Here is a 16,462-nt window from a genome sequence, read left to right as displayed (position 1 = left end):
TAACATCGCCGCTAGGGAGACAAAGGCGACCGGTCGTGGTTTTGGCCACCCACCCCCTCGTGTCCTGTGCCGGCCTTTATAGGTGCTCGCTAACAGCACTTACCCCTACAGTCTGTTAAGGCTATACGGGGAATCTTTGTCTTTGTATGTGTCTTCATGTGTGTGCGTATGTGTGTGTGTACGTGTGTGTTTGTATGTATGTGTGCGTATGTGTGCGCGTATGTGTGTGCGTATGTGTATGTGTGTGTGTATGTGTGTGTGTATGTGTGTGTGTACGTGTGTGTGGTCCGGCGAAACAACCCTCTACCTCCTCGTTGGTGCCGGATGGCAGCGCTGTGGTGAGCGGTGCCGTGGGGAGAGGACCAATTCAGATTGACCATTCCCCTCATGGCGTTTGTAGCCACCACAGCGGCCAAATGGGAGCTCTGGACGGGTGCGAGGGGCTGGTAACCCCTCCACTTTCAAACAAATTACCACTAAACCACGAAAAAAAATATATATATATCTCAGTGTGTGCCAGAGGCCCCGGGGGGACAGGCGTCCTTGACGTCTCCAGGCCAAACCCCATTTAGCGGAGCCAGGAGATTGAATCTTTACCCTCGAGGCTCCTCCAGAAACAACAAAAAAACACTAAGTACGTGTGGCTATGTGGAATTTTCGAACGCTCACTACGGAGGAGAGGCTGCCACTCCTCTGTCGGGAGCTGGACCGGTATCGCCCGGATCTCTGTGGTATTCAGGAGGTCCGGGGAACCGGCTCTGGCTACTGCCACCATGAGGGGTGGACAGTCCTCTAATCGGGGCAGGAGACTGCCAAAGAACAGGGAGTGGCTCTTCTTCTGATCAAAATAATGAAGGGGGCGTGGGAGCGTGGCAGTGAGGTGTGGGAAGCTATAAGCCCCAGGCTACTTTGGGCTCATGTTCCTATCAACCAGAGATGAGGAGTGGTGGTCATGGTTACTTATGCCCCCACCGAAGACGAACATCCGTGGAGGAATGCAGGCAAAGCCGATGAGTCAGATGCCTTCTATGACCTCCTGTCACAGGTGCAAGCTCAAGTGCCCCCTCGGGATAGAATCATGCTTTTGGGTGACTTTAATGCCAGAGTTGGCCATGATGCTGGCACCTGGTCTGCAGTGATTTGAAGGCATGGGCCAGATCAGCTGAATAACAATGGTAGGAGGCTGCTAGATTGTTGTGCATCTGATGGGCGTGTAATTATCAACATGCTGTTCCGGCATCGGCGCATTCACAAACATCATGGATGCATGCCGGGTCCAAGCAAGAATATTTGCTGGACTACATAGTGATTAAACAGTGGATGCGGGCCTATGTCCTTGACACCAGGACCTACCGTGGAGCTGATCTGCCCACTCACCATCAACTTGTCATCTGTAAGATGCCTGCCATTCTTCCACTCCGGTGGTGGGTGTACACTCAGGACCCCATTCAAACCCATAGTGGCCTGGTCTCAGCTAGCTGAAGAAAGTTGCAAGTGACACTTTCATCATCGCTAAACCTTGCCCATTTCCCATGAGGGGAAATGGGCAAGGTTTAGGATTGCTTTGGGTACACGGTCCAGAGCTCCCCAGAGACCCTGGCTGGCAGAGGAGGTGTTCAGGCTGGCTAAGAAAAAGCGACAGGCCCACTCTCATTGTCTACAGCATCCCACATCAGAGAATGAGGAGGCTTACTGTGACATTCGCTCGGAGGTTCGGAGAGCCGTGCAGAGCTGCAAGGATGGGTGGTGGTCGTGGGTTGCTGAGGAGATGGAATCTGCCTCAGTGGTCCGCGATCACAAATCACTCTTTAATTCCAAAAAAAAGTAACTTGCAGCGCCACTCCTATTACCATAATTAGGGGAAAGAATGGTGATCCAATCTCCGACCCTCAGGAACAGGTTTGCAGATTTGCTGAGCATTTCTGTGAGGTCCTGGGGGAGGAGAAATCCCTCACCCTGGAAAATATGGGGAAAAGTGGGGATGACCCTGCTGAGGCACCCCCTGTGAGTGGCTGGCTGAAGTGCCATCTGTTGAGGAAGAACTGAAGGCGATCTAGAGTCTGCGACCAGGAAAGTTACCAGGCAGAGATGATCTCCCAAGCGAAATGTTGAGGGAGGGTGGCGTTTGTGTGCAGACTGCCTTACATAACATAATAATAGTCTGGACCACTGGACGGGTTGCGCAGGATTGGAAGGATGTCCTGGTGGTCCCCCTTTTTAAGAAGGGGGACCGCACAGACTGTAATAACTACAGGGGCATCTCACTCCTCAGTGTGCCGGGAAAGGTCCTGGAAAGGATTATTCAATATCGCCTTGCCAGGCACGCTGAGGAGAGGCTTGCAGGGCCCCAATGTGGTTTCAGGAAAGGGCGGTCCTGCACAGATGCCATATTTTCTGTCCATCTGCTACAGCAGAGGTGTAGGGAATTCCAACAAGACATCCATCTCTGCTCTATTGACCTGGTCAAGGCCTATGATACCATCAGTAAGCCTGGGCTCTGGGTTGTTCTTCGTGCTTTCAGAGTCCCTGACTCTCTGCTCACGATCATTATGGACCTTCATGATGGTGAGCGGGCCCAGGAAAAACTACATGGCTGGGAGTCGGAGCCATGCCCTGTTCACCTTGGGGTGCGACAGGGATGTCTTCTGGCTCCCACATAATTTAACATCTATAGTTCGTGAAGCATTCGATGGCTCTACCGGAGGAATTTCCATCTGATACAGATACAATGGGAGGCTGATCGATGCCCTGGTGTGGTCAAGGTATGGCTCCCTATTGATCAACCATTTTATGTATGGCGATGATCTGGTAATTACTGCTCACTCAGAGGAGTTGTAGGCGCTGCTGTTGAACCTGGAGCTTTCCACTAAGAGGTGGGGCCTTACCATCAGCTCCACCAAAACTAAACACCTGCCTGGGTATTTTGTACCATCGGACACTCCACCCCCACAACTCCCAATTGGTGATAGGGCAGTTGTGGAGAGAGTGGAGAGTTTCCCATACCTGGGCAGTGTGCTCATGACCGGCTCCAGTTTTACAGCAGAGGTCTCACTCCGAATCAGTCGAGTGGCATTATCTTTTCATGGTTTGCGTAACGCTGTGTGGAAGCTACCTGGTCTGTCGCTCCGCACGAAGCTTCAGGTCTTCTCGGCCACGGTCATTCCCTCCCTTCTCTATGCTTGCGAAACGTGAACTCCCCCAAATGGAACATCTTCGCCGGTTAGAAACATGTAGGCTGGCCTACCTACGATCCATCCTGGGTTTAACCAGGCTGGATTGTGTGAGGAACTCACAAATCCTTGAAAGATCTGGACAAAGCCCTGTCAGTGACCTCCTCATGCAGGCAAGGTTGCGTTGGCTGGGTCATGTAGCCCGCATGCCCAGCCACCGTATGCCTAAACATATTTTGTTCGGCCGGATAAAGGGGGTGAAACGGGCGCGGCATGGGCTGAAGAAGAAATGGAGTGATGTGGTACAGGAGGATGTGGAGCTGAGTGGACTTGCTGATGACTGGTACCAGCGTTGTCAAGATCAGCCTCTGTGGAGCAGGCTCGTGAAGGATGCTACTGGGCAGTCAGAGGCAGTCCCCCTCCACCAACAACGGAGGGCGGAAGAGCGACGCTCACAACAACGAGCGGAGCGCTGGGTGGCTAAAGCACAGCAAGTTGGCACAGTAGAAGGCACAGGTGGTGCATCGGCCTATCATCTCAGTCAGTCGACCCGTGGCATCTGGGTCTGGCATTCGGTGGCATCTGGGTCTGCCAGATGCCACCGAATGCTCTGGTTTTCTCGTGCGTGTAAATCGCTCATTCATTGGCCGATAATGCCTTCATATACAGAGGACCGCAGAGCCCGGGGGAAATCTGGCTCCTCGTCACCACGTGGCTGCGGCCACTGCCTTCCCGCTCCTCGTCTGAGGTTCGTCCTCTTCCTCCTGTCGCCTCTGAGTCGCCCCACCCTTCCCCTCTTTCATTACGAGACCGAGCGAGCGAGCGGCGCTGTGTTACAAGTTATTATAATAATAGTAATTATTTTAGTGGAGTTTTATGATTAAACATTATTCGGAAACGAGTCCCACACCGATAGCCAACTGGAAGATTGAGGTGCTGGCTTCAGTCGCCGTTCTCAACTGAGTCGGAGTTGTGTTCACGGAGTCGAAGTTGTGTTGAAGGAGTCGTTCTGTTGACTGCGGAGTTGTGTTGACTGAGCGGTGTTGTGTTGACGGAGCGGAGTTGATGCAATGCAGTATCGGGTTGGCTGAGTCTCGACACTTGGGCCCTGGGCTAACGATGTCCAGGTGACAAGCCCGCGCGCGATGCTTGTGAACTGATCTCGCCCTGTCGTTATCAGGTAGCAAAGCTGACAAGAAGACTAGCGACAAGGTAACGTCTCTGATTTACAGCTCACCCACGTGGCCTTGCCTCTCTCGCTCCCTCTCTCTCTCTTGTTCTCGCTCTCCATCGCTCGCTCTCCATCGCTGTCTCTCTTGTTCTCGCTCTCCATCGCTCTCTCTCTCCTGTCAACGAGGAGAGCTGCTCAGCTTTCTCTTCTGCTGTGCCCCAGAAATGTCTCGCATGTCCGTGTGCATCCGTCTGTGGCGCGGTGGGGGGGGGGGGTGCAGCGGAAGCGAAGTGGACTTTCGTGAGCTGCGCAACCGACCAACCCGACGCCTCCCGAGTTCGATTCCCGCTCACGACCATCAACCGGTCCCAACCCGACCCAAACCCTCTCTCTCCGCGGTAGCTGTCCTGCATGGGGGAGCGGTAGTGCAGCGGTTAGCGACCCCGAGTTCCATTCCCGCCTACGGTGACGGTCATCTGAGCTCGGGGCTGTCGTGTGCAATTCCCTGTCGCGCAGCTGCTGGAGTCTTCGTCTCCGTCTTCACCATCTCGGCGTCGCCAGCCAGGCAGTCTAACAGCTGTCCTGACTGGGAGCCGTAGTCACTAAAAGTGTTACTGTCAGGCCGTGCTAATAAACAGAGTGCATCCTACTCTTAGTGTATCTTAGTCAGTCACTACATATTTACGTTAACGTTCTTTCGCACCGTACGTAGCCAACCGTGCTAAAAGGAGGTGTGCGGGTGAAAGACAACGACCTGACACACAACAACAAGAAGCAGTTATATAAAAATGAGTTGTTCAATCTAGATGATGATATTTTTGGTTATTTCGGTAAAGGCACGTCGGGGAAATAAATAAATAGATAAATAAATATTATTCATTGAAAATAAAAAAAACAAAAAACATAATTGAAAAATAGTCAAATAAAAAAAATAATAAAAACAAAAAACTCACGACGTTTCGATCGCAACACAAGCGGTCTTCATCAGGCGGAGAGAAAAGAGGGGGCAAGCCTCCAAGTGTCGCTGCTTCTGAGGCGCTATGAGGGCTCCTCCAGAGTGAGTGGGCGGGGGACGAGAGCTGCGCAGGCAGCACGCGAATGCTGGAGCAGAACAATGGGGGGGGAGGCGGTGAGCTTGTGCAGCACAAGCAGCATGGGCGGGGCAGCCAGTCAGCCAGTCAGCCAGCGCTCATGCAGGTGCAGACAATGGGGGGGAGGTGATGATGAATGAAATGTGCGGATAGCTCCGAGTGGCTTCCTCATTTTCGAACCGAAGAGCGTTCCAGACAGCCGCAGAAGCAGCATCGCATCTGAACGCGCTGCGATGCAGCAATCGTCTTTGATCGTCTCGGGTTGACAGGTCGCGTGTGGTGGGGTAAAGTGTGGGCACCCTCCCGCCTCTTCGGATGCGTCTGTGCCGGCGTGGAAGAGTAGGCCAAAATGTACCCTGGGTACTCTCGAGAGCTGCCCGCAGCGTAGGCCCCATTGCGCCGGCAGTTACGTGAGCGAGCAATTACAGTGCTGCGCCTTTGCCTTCACCTGCGCCTCCCCCTCGCCTGCCCCCCCCCCCCCCCCGCATTTGGCCAGCGGTGTTGCTTGGTGGGCGATGGCCGTTATGAATGATTAACCTGATGGTGATAACGATCGATTATGATGATGGATGATGGAAACGGTGACTCGCAATGATTGATTCTTATTCGGGATGATTAGCGATGGATGAGGCACGGTGGGTGACAATGTTCAAAGATGATGCAAATAGTGGTGGCAGTAACGCTGTTACCGCTGCTTCTGCTGATGATGATCATGGTGATGGTAAAACTGCTGACATTACCTCTGCTGCTGCTGATGACGATCATGGTGATGGTAAAACTGCTGACGTTACCGCTGCTTCTGCTGATGATTATGGTGATGGTAAAACTGCTGACGTTACCGCTGCTTCTGCTGATGATCATGGTGATGGTAAAACTGCTGACATTACCGCTGCTTCTGCTGATGATGATCATGGTGATGGTAAAACTGCTGACGTCACTTCTGCTTCTGCTGCCATTGATGATGACGCTGCTAATGATGACGCCGCTGAATTCAGATGTTGTCGATGCTGATGTTGTTGACGCTGACGTTGTCGATGCTGATGTTGATGATGGCGGGGCTCTGGCTTGGCTCCCGCTGATCCATCCAGCAGCACTGACGCCCACCCTGTCGCCCGTGTCCCGCAGACTACAGCAAGTGATCCCAAGAAAGAAACTGCCAAGGGCAAGGATGACAAGAAGCATGGAGGTACACGAATCACGAAGCCTGCTCGGCTAAGTGCCACTCATCCCGAGCCGGGCGGTGGCGGTGGTTGTTGCTACGCTGCTGCTGCTGCTGCACGTGGCTACTGCCTGTTGTGACCCAGCGCTGTGGAGGCAGCGGCCAGGGTTGGTGGATCACCGCACAAACAGATGTCGAGGTGGTGCCCATACCCTGGCACGCCACCAGGAGAAGGCGCTACAGCGGGTGGACGAATCACCGCTCTGTTCGTTGCGTCTGTCCGGGGATACAGTGTTGCCCCCTCGCGCAAGGCGTGGGGTTTTCTCGGGGCGCTCCAGTTTCCTTCCCACTTGCACAATAAACGCAACTCGTCATACAATTGGCTGAAAATATCGAAACAAATAAAAACCTCATCGTAGAAGTGGCAGCACCAGGACCCTCCTAAAAACGAGACCTAAGACTCAGCGTGACCCTCCTGGATAAATAAGTACAATATCACTATTGGGTATTACGAGGCCACCACTGGAAAATGCCACTGATGCCACCGATTGTTCTGCTGCGAGGTGGCACGGTGGCGGTAGCACTCGTGTCTCACTCACCACGAGAAGAGATTGGGTTCGATTCCTGACTCAGGAGCCACTTTCTGCGTGGAGTTGTGCATCATCTCCCCCTGTCCTACAAAGTGAAAGTGAGTGGAGTTTGTATGTTCTCCCCATGTTCTACAGTGAGTGAGTGTAGTTTGTATGATCTCCCCCTGTCCTACAGAGTGAGAGTGAGTGGAGTTTGTATGATCTCCCCATGTCCTACAGAGTGAGAGTGGAGTTTGTATGTTCTCCCCCTGTTCTACAGAGAGTGAGTGAAGTTTGTATGATCTCCCCATGTTCTACAGTGAGTGAGTGGAGTTTGTATGTTCTCCCTATGTTCTACAGTGAGTGAGTGAAGTTTGTATGATCTCCCCCTGTCCTACAGAGTGAGTGGAGTTTGTATGTTCTCCCCCTGTCCTACAGAGTGAGAGTGAGTGGAGTTTGTGTGTTCTCCCTATGTTCTGCAGAGTGAGAGTGAGTGGAGTTTGTATGATCTCCCCCTGTTCTACAGAGTGAGAGTGAGTGGAGTTTGTATGATCTTCCCCTGTTCTGCAGAGTGAGAGTGAGTGGAGTTTGTATGATCTCCCCCTGTTCTGCAGAGAGTGAGTGTGTGGAGTTTGTGTGTTCTCCCTCTGTTCTGCAGAGAGTGAGTGAGTGGAGTTTGTATGATCTCCCCTTGTTATGCAGAGTGAGAGTGAGTGGAGTTTGTATGATCTCCCCATGTCCTACAGAGAGTGAGTGGAGTTTGTATGATCTCCCCCTGTTCTACAGAGTGAGAGTGAGTGGAGTTTGTATGTTCTCCCTATGTTCTGCAGAGAGTGAGTGTGTGGAGTTTGTGTGTTCTCCCCCTGCAGAGAGTGAGTGAGTGTAGTTTGTATGATCTCCCGTTGTTCTACAGAGTGAGAGTGAGTGGAGTTTGTATGGTCTCCCTATGTTCTGCAGAGAGTGAGTGAGTGGAGTTTGTATGATCTCCCCTTGTTCTGCAGAGTGAGAGTGAGTGGAGTTTGTATGTTTTCCCCCTGTTCTACAGAGTGAGAGTGAGTGAAGTTTGTATGTTCTCCCCCTGTTCTGCAGAGTGAGAGTGAGTGGAGTTTGTATGATCTCCGCCTGTTCTGCAGAGTGAGTGAGTGGAGTTTGTATGATCTCCCCCTATTATACAGTGAGAGTGAGTGGAGTTTGTTTGATCTCCCCCTGTTATACAGAGTGAAAATGAGTGGAGTTTGTATGATCTCCGCCTGTTATACAGAGTGAGAGTGAGTGGAGTTTGTATGATCTCCCATGTTCTGCAGAGTGAGAGTGAGTGGAGTTTGTATATTCTCCCCATGTTCTACAGAGAGAGTGAGTGGAGTTTGTGTGTTCTCCCCATGTTCTGCAGAGAGTGAGTGAGTGGAGTTTGTATGTTCTTCCCAAGTTCTGCAGAGAGTGAGTAAAGTTTGTGTGTTCTCCCCCTGTTCTGCAGAGAGTGAGTGAGTAGAGTTTGTGTGTTCTCCCCCTGTTCTACAGTGAGAGTGAGTGAGTGGAGCTTTTATGTTGTACTCCTGTTCTGCAGAGTGTGAGTTAAGTTTGTATGTAACCCCCCTGTTATGTTCTCTGTTCTGTAGAGTGTGAGTGAGTGTAGTTTGTATGATCTCCCCATGTTCTGCAGATAGTAAGTGAGTGGAGTTTGTGTGTTCTCCCCATGTTCTTCATGCATTTGGGGTGCCTAACCCTGCTCACAATCATCAACGACCTTCATGGTGGTGGGCAGGAACGGGTAAAGCTGGCAGAAAATTTGGAGCCTTTTTCTGTTCACATTGGGGTGCGACACGGATGTCCTCTGGTTCCTACATCTGGTACAGATACAATGGGATGCTGATTGATGCCCGGTTGCGGTCGAGGCATGCCTCCCTATTGGTCAACCATGTTATGTGTGCTGATGATCTGGTGATTGCTCTGAGAAGGAATTGGAGGGTCTGCTGCTAAATCTTCAACCCCACCAAAACTAAGCACCTGCCTGGGTATTTTGTGTTACCAAACACGCCTCCCCCACAACTGCCCATTGGTGGCGGGGCAGTTATAGAGAGAGTGGAGAGGTTTCCATTCCTGGGTGGTGTGCTTATGAACAGATCCGGTTTGACAGTAGAGGTCTCACTCAATGCTGCTTCGTCGGGCGGTATTGTCTTACCTGGTCTGTCGCTTCACACGAAGCTTCAGTGATGCCCTCCCATTTCTATGCTTGTGAAACGTGGATCCTTCTCATTGAACATCTGCACCTGTGAGAAACATTCAGGCTGGCGTGCCTACGATCAATCCTGAGTTTAACCAGGCTGAATTGGTGAGTTCCTCTTGCAGGCAAGGCTGCGTAGGCTGGGTCATGTAGTCTGCATGCCGAGCCACCGCATGACCAAACCGCTTTATTTGGTCAGATAGAGGGGGCTAAACGAGTGTGTCACGGGCTAGAGAAGAGATGGAGTGATATCGGACAAGATGATGTGGAGCTGAGTGGACTTGCCAATGACTGGTACCAGCGGTGTCAAGATCGGCCTCTGTGGAGGAGGCTCGTGAAAGACGCTACTGGGCAGTTGGAGGCAGTCGCCCTCCATATTCCTGCCATGGTCACAGCAACGAATGAAGTGCCGGGTGGCTAAAGCACAGCAAGTTGGTACAGTAGGGGGCACGGGTGGTGCATCAGCCACTCATCTCAGTCATCTCAGTCAGCCGACCCTTGGCATCTTGGTCTGCCACGTGACCTCCTGCCAGCGGGCGTTCGACATTTCACGTGGCCTCAAGGTGCACATAGCCTGGCACAAGCGTCGTGGTGACGTCACCGCCACTTAGTGGGCAATGGCAGTTCTGTTTTTATATGTGAGCGATTGAGTGTGTGTGAGTGTGAGAGTGAGTGTGAGCGTGTGAGTGAGAGTGAGTGTGTAAGTGAGTGTATGAGTGTGTGAATGAGTGTGAGTGAATGTGTTAGTGAGTGTGTGAGTGAGTGTGTAAGTGAGTGTGAGTGTGTGAGTGAGTGTGAATGTGTGAGTGTGTGAGTGAGAGTGTGTGAGTGAGAGTGATTGTGTAAGTGAGTGTGTGAGTGAGTGTGAGTGAATGTGTGAGTGAGTGTGTGAGTGAGTGTGTGAGTGAGAGTGAATGTGTGAGTGTGTGAGTGAGAGTGCGTGTGTGAGTGTGAGAGTGAATGTGTGAGTGAGTGTGTGAGTGAGAGTGAATGTGTGAGTGTATGAGTGAAAGTGAGTGTGTGAATGCGAGAGTGAATGTGTGAGTGAGTGTGTGAGTGAATGTGTGAGTGTGTGAGTGTGTAAGTGAGTGTGTTAGTGAGAGTGAGTGTGTGAGTGTGTTAGTGAGTGTGAGTGTACCGTATTAGTTTGGTGTATTCACTGTGGATTTTGATTAAGGTGGAGGGGTTACCAGCCCATCGCACACACTTACAAACAGCATACATTATCCAGCGAGATCAGAGCTCTTGTTAACACCTGATGAAGCTGACTGCAATCTCCAGCGAAACGTCGGACACAATTGTAAAATTCTCTTTGGGCTTTTCAACGTTCCTCTTCCTCCTCCGGTTTTGATGATGAAACCAAATCAATCGGCACTTTTAGCAATGACTCGACAACTCGATTTGATTGTTTCTGTCGCTGGGTGGTGGAGGGCTACAATTGGCAAAGTACCCACGTGGCGATCGCACACAAAAAGGAACGGACGTAGAACCCTAACATTTGTCATGAATCCCTCCCGAGTGAAATTAAGACGGAAATCCATCAGAGTTGAGCGTGTGACCACCCGTGTCACCACCCATGCCACTACCCATGTCACCACTCGTGTCACCACGCGCGTGCTATGCCCGTGCCAACCGCCACCCTGAACACACGCGAGGTGCATCCATCCCGAGGGTGTCCGGGTGGAATATTTAGATTAATTAATGAAACCATAACAAGCCATTCAGTTGCCCCAGGGGAGGCGGTGACACATCGTGGCAGGCCTCGTCAAGTAGCGGCATGGCCGTTCATTAGCAAAGTTCACTCCCAGGTTGATAACTTTGATTTCCACCTGGGTTGCGACCACGTTTGTCTCCTGGGTTGCTGCCACCCCGGTAGGCTCGCCCCCTGCGCTGCTCTCTGACGAGCCGTGCTGCCCCGGCGCGGGCCCACAGGCGGCACGCGCGGCCTGTGGGCACGGCGGGCCCACGGCCGTGGCCAGGCGGCAGAGCTCGCGGCTCGCAATCTGAAGCCGCCGCCGGTTCAAATCCCGGTTGCGGGTTGTTTGTCGTGGGGGGGGGGGGGGGGGGTAGACTCTGCCCCCCGCCATGGGAACGTGGAGTTTCCCTGGCTGTGCGGGGCTGTGACCGAGCGCCTCCCGTGCCAGATGGCGCCAGGAAGGCAGCGGGACAGGGCCAGTAACGTGCAGCGGCTGGTGCGGCTGGCCGTGAGGGTGCTGGTGTGGAGATGCGGAGGCGGGGAGAGCCGACACTGCTGACTGATGCACGCCGCCGCCACCGCTACCAACAACAACAACCGCCACCACCGCCACCAACAACAACAACCGCCACCACCGCCACCAACAACAACAACCGCCACCACCGCCACCAACAACAACAACCGCCACCACCGCCACCAACAACAACAACCGCCGCCACCGCCACCAACAACAACCGCCACCACCACCACCAACAACAACAACCGCCGCCACCGCCACCAACAACAACCGCCGCCGCCACCACCCCCGCCAAATCCGCACGAGACTTGAGGGCTTCTGACCGACCGCCGGAAATCTGTGGCAGGGCGAGGAGAGCACCGCGAATGTCTCCTGGGCTGGTCGTGATCGCCTCCCCCCTACCCAGCCACCCACTCCTCCCCCCCTACCCAGCCACCCACTCCTCCCCCTCTCCCCTCCCCCCACTGCTATCTACCGTGGGATGGGGTGAGGGTGTCTGTATAACTCGTGCCACACACACAGAGCGATGGAACGCGGTTCGCTGGGTCTGTAGCGCATTTCGGCGCTAACCACTACGCCACCACTCCCCCAACAACAACAACAACCGCCATTCGCCACTAAGTGGCGGTGACGTCACCACGACGCTTGTGCCAGGCCATGTGCACCTTGAGGCCACGTGAAGTGTCGAACGCCCGCTGGCAGGAGGTCACGGGGCAGACCCAGCAGGTGCCACGGGTCGACTGACCGAGATGACCAAGGTGACTGGCTGATGCACCACCTGTGCCCCCTACTGTACCAACTTGCTGTGCTTTAGCCACCCGGCGCTCCGCTCGTTGTTGTGATCGTCGCTCCTCCGCCCTCCGTTGTTGTTGGAGGGCGACTGCCTCCAACTGCCCAGTAGCGTCCTTCACGAGCCTCCTCCACAGAGGCCGATCTTGACACCGCTGGTACCAGTCATCGGCAAGTCCACTCAGCTCCACGTCCTCCTGTACCACATCACTCCATCTCTTCTCTAGCCCGTGCCGCGCCCGTTTAGCCCCCTCGATCCGGCCGAATAAAAGCTGTTTAGGCATGCGGTGGCTGGGCATGCTGGCTACATGACCCAGCCAACGCAGCCTTGCCTGCCGGCGGAGCTCACTGATGGGACTTTGCCCAGATCTTTCAAGGACTTGTGAGCTCCTCACACAATCCAGCCTGGTTAAACCCAGGATGGATCGTAGGCAGGCCAGCCTAAATGTTTCCAACCGGCGAAGATGCTCCACTAGGGGGGTCCACGTTTCGCAAGCATAGAGAAGGGAGGGAATGACCGTGGCCGAGAAGACCTGAAGCTTCGTGCGGAGCGACAGAACAGGTAGCTTCCACACAGCGTTACGCAACCGATGAAAAGATATTGCCGCTCGACTGATTCGGAGTGAGACCTCTGCTGATAAACTGGAGCCGGTCATGAGCACACTGCCCAGGTATGGGAAACTCTCCACTCTCTCCACAACTGCCCCATCACCGATTGGGAGTTGTGCGGGTGGAGTGTCCAATGGTACAAAATACTCAGGCAGGTGCTTAGTTTTGGTGGGGCTGATGGTAAGGCCCCACCTCTTAGTGGCACGCTCCAGCTTCAGCAGCAGCATCTACAACTCCTCCTCTGAATGAGCAACAACTACCAAATAATCGGCATACATAACGTGGTTGACCAATAGGGAGCCATCTCTTGACCGCACCCGGGCATCGATCAGCCTCCCATTATATCTGTACCAAATGGAAATTCCCTCGGTACAGCTATTGAAGGCTTCACGAACTACGTGGTCAAAATAGATGTTAAATAATCTGGGAGCCAGAGGACATCCCTGTCGCACCCCAAGGTGTACAGGGAATGGCTCTGACCCCGGCCACGTAGTTTTACCCGGGCCCGCTCACCATCATGAAGGTCCTTAATGATCGTGAGCAGAGGGTACAGGGACTCCGAAAGCACGAAGAACACCCCAGAGCCCAGGCCTACTGATGGTATCATAGGCCTTGGCCAGGTCACTAAAGCAGAGATGTAGGACTTGTTGGAATTCCCTACACCTCTGCTGTAGCAGACGGACAGAAAATATTGCATATGTGCAGGACTGCCCTTTCCTGAAACCAAGCCTCTCCTCAGCGTGCCTGGCAAGGCGATGTTGAATAATCCTTGCCAGGACCTTCCCCGGCGCACTGAGGAGTGAGATGCCCCTGTAGTTGTTACACACAGACACACACACACAGACACACACAGATACACACACACAGACACACACAGAAACACACACACAGACACACACACAGACACACAGTGATATGCATATGCGGTGCACGAGCTGACACCCCTCGTCTGCTCTTCACGTGGACACCCACGGGGGAGGTGGGGGAGAGGAGGAGGGGGGGGATCCGTGGAGATTTCCTACGAGGCGAAGGAAGTCTCCACTGCAACAGCGCTCGTGCGTCTCCGCCTCTCTCTCTCTGCTGCTGTTGTTGCTGTTGTTGTTGTTGCTGTTGTTGTTGTTAATGATGAACGACGCAGACGGCCCCGAGACGTTCTCGGGCATCGCTGGGAGCGCCCAGAGAGGGGGCGAAACCCCTCCACCACCACCACAACGACCACAACCAGCACCAACAATAACACCACCACCTCCACCAACACTACCACCGCCACTAACACCACCACCAACAACACCATCACCACCAACATCACCACGACCACCACGACCACCGCCACCAGCACCACCACCGCGATCACGCACGTGGGACAACAAGCGATCGCGGCGCTCGTTGTCGTGTGGCTCGTCGAGTTGAACTCAATAAAGTGGCGACACCACGGAGGGATTCCACCCAGCACTACCGCACCGCCTCGTCTCTCTCGCAGCCACAAAGCCAGCACCTCAGCAGTGCTGGCTAAACCCCAAACACACAGCAGGCGCCCGGGTTGGTTAGTTAAAATATCTCTGCCGCAGCCCTCTGAGAGAGAGACTGGATACCCAGTGTTTGAGTTGAGAATCTCATTGGAGCTGATCTGTGTCTCTGACGCGGCCATGATGAACCTCCTGAGAGAGAGACACACACACACAGACACCCACTGCCCAGTGTTTGAGTTGAGAATCTCATTGGAGCTGATCTCTGTCTCTGACGCGGCCATTATGACTGAACCCTCTGAGAGAGAGACATACAAAGACACCCAGTCCCCAGTGTTTGAGTTGGGAATCTCATGGGAACTGGCCATTATGAACCTTCTGAGACAGAGAGAGAGGGTCTCATCAGTAATCACGTATTCACCCTGACATGGCCATTAGGAGTCAATTAGCCCCGCTAAGAATCGGGGCCCAGCAGACAGCTCTGTTGAGTGATGGTGGTCGCCCTACTTTGATTATTTTTCCCTCAGAATATTTTTGTTCCACCTTTACACCTTTCGCGATGCGTTACAGAGCCCTCAGAGTGAGCGGCGGTGCACCACCTTGTGTCAGAGAATGTCCCTGTATGATGATGTCATTGAACTACTTCTAAATTCCCATCTCAACGCGGAGGAACTGGGGCAAGGGTCATGGAGGACCCCGTCTGGAGGCCCCTGGAACCTGCTAGCGGGTTCGAGAAGGGACGGAGCCAGGCCGCGCTGGGAGCATAAAAGGAGCCGAGAGCGGGAGGCTCAGGGCTGCCGGTTCTGGGAGTGGATTCGTCTCGTCGTCACCGTCGTCTCGTCGCCATCGTCGCTAAACGTCTCTGCTAGACACTGCGCTACGAAGGAGAGCAGTTGGCTCTCTCAGTCAGCGCCGTCAGTGTTAGACAGCTGGTGTTGTGTACAGGCCCTAGGCTGAGCTGCTGTGGAGAGTGTGTGGACGAGACCGTGGAAGCTGTTAATAAAGAAAGTGGCCCTGAGAAACTCCGTCTCTAAGTCGTTGACACCACTCCTGTGCAAAGAAGCTCCTTGGAGTATAACTAGAAACTTTATTTTTTATTTAGATTTGAAGATTTCGTGACTGCAGGGATCATACTCTTTGGTTCTTTCGGTAAAGTTACGTAAGTATAAAATAAAATAAATCACGACGTTTCGGGCACAACACAAGCGTCCGTCATCATGTGGAACAACCGCAGCAAGAAACAATTGCTGAAGTGGGCAAAAGGGCTGCTTGTAAGAGAGGGGAGAGGAGCCAGGGAGGAGAGATAGAGAGGGTGGGGGTGTGGGGTAGGGAGAGTGGAGAGCTGCAAGCTCTGACACGAGTACGATAAAATGCTGGGGCTGGGAAGTGAGCGGGGCTGGGAGTGGGAGGCTGAATAAACTGGAGATGTAGATATGAAGGCAAACTATAAAGCAGTTAAAGTTTTACCTGGTTAATAACATTCTTCCGATGATTACTCAATTTGTATCCATCTTCTCGGTTTAAGTTACGTCTATGTTTATATATCTGGATGGCTTCATGAACATCCTTTGATATTCTAGATTTGAAGCTTTCATGACTGCTAGGATTCATACTCTTTGGTTTTTTCGGTAAAGTAAAATAAAATAATGAAAAAACTTGTTGTTTTCATTTACTTTTTTTTTATTTTTCATAGTAGCCTGAAGGTTTGCAGAGCACCTTGGTCTCAGAAAAAACAATATCATGAGAGCCCACAGCGTTATAGCAATGGTCAGCCACGGCGGAGGTATTAGTTCTGCCGTGTTTCAGATCTGACTTGTGCTCGCGAACACGGTCCGAGACATGTCGTTTCGTTTCCCCAATGTAACAATCACCACAGGTGCAAGTTAGTTTGTAGACTCTAGGATATTGCATGTCAGGAATGACATCCTTCACAGATGGGATTAGCACGGATTTTGTGTACTGTACTGAATCGGACCTGGACCTTGTGTTTGTTTAAGATTTTGG

General features: G+C 52.8%; 1 protein-coding gene across 3 annotated transcripts in view; it reads left to right on the top strand.

Annotated features, from left to right (window-relative positions):
• GSAP (gamma-secretase activating protein) overlaps positions 1 to 15,704 on the top strand; it is a 68,609-nt gene extending 52,905 nt beyond the window's left edge. For all 3 annotated transcript variants that reach the window (XM_078875104.1, XM_078875103.1, XM_078875102.1), the window contains exons 33-34: positions 6,558 to 6,618; positions 11,526 to 15,704. In XM_078875104.1, coding sequence (XP_078731230.1) covers positions 6,558 to 6,618; positions 11,526 to 11,636 — 172 coding nt within the window. In that variant the 3' untranslated portion in view covers positions 11,637 to 15,704. The remainder of the gene's footprint in view (positions 1 to 6,557; positions 6,619 to 11,525) is intronic.
• Positions 15,705 to 16,462: the final 758 nt, after the last annotated feature.

The sequence above is a fragment of the Lampetra fluviatilis genome, chromosome 40 (genome assembly GCF_964198595.1).
Source record: "Lampetra fluviatilis chromosome 40, kcLamFluv1.1, whole genome shotgun sequence".
Taxonomy (NCBI): Eukaryota; Metazoa; Chordata; class Hyperoartia; order Petromyzontiformes; family Petromyzontidae; genus Lampetra; species Lampetra fluviatilis.
This window is presented reverse-complemented; position numbering and strand designations above follow the sequence as displayed.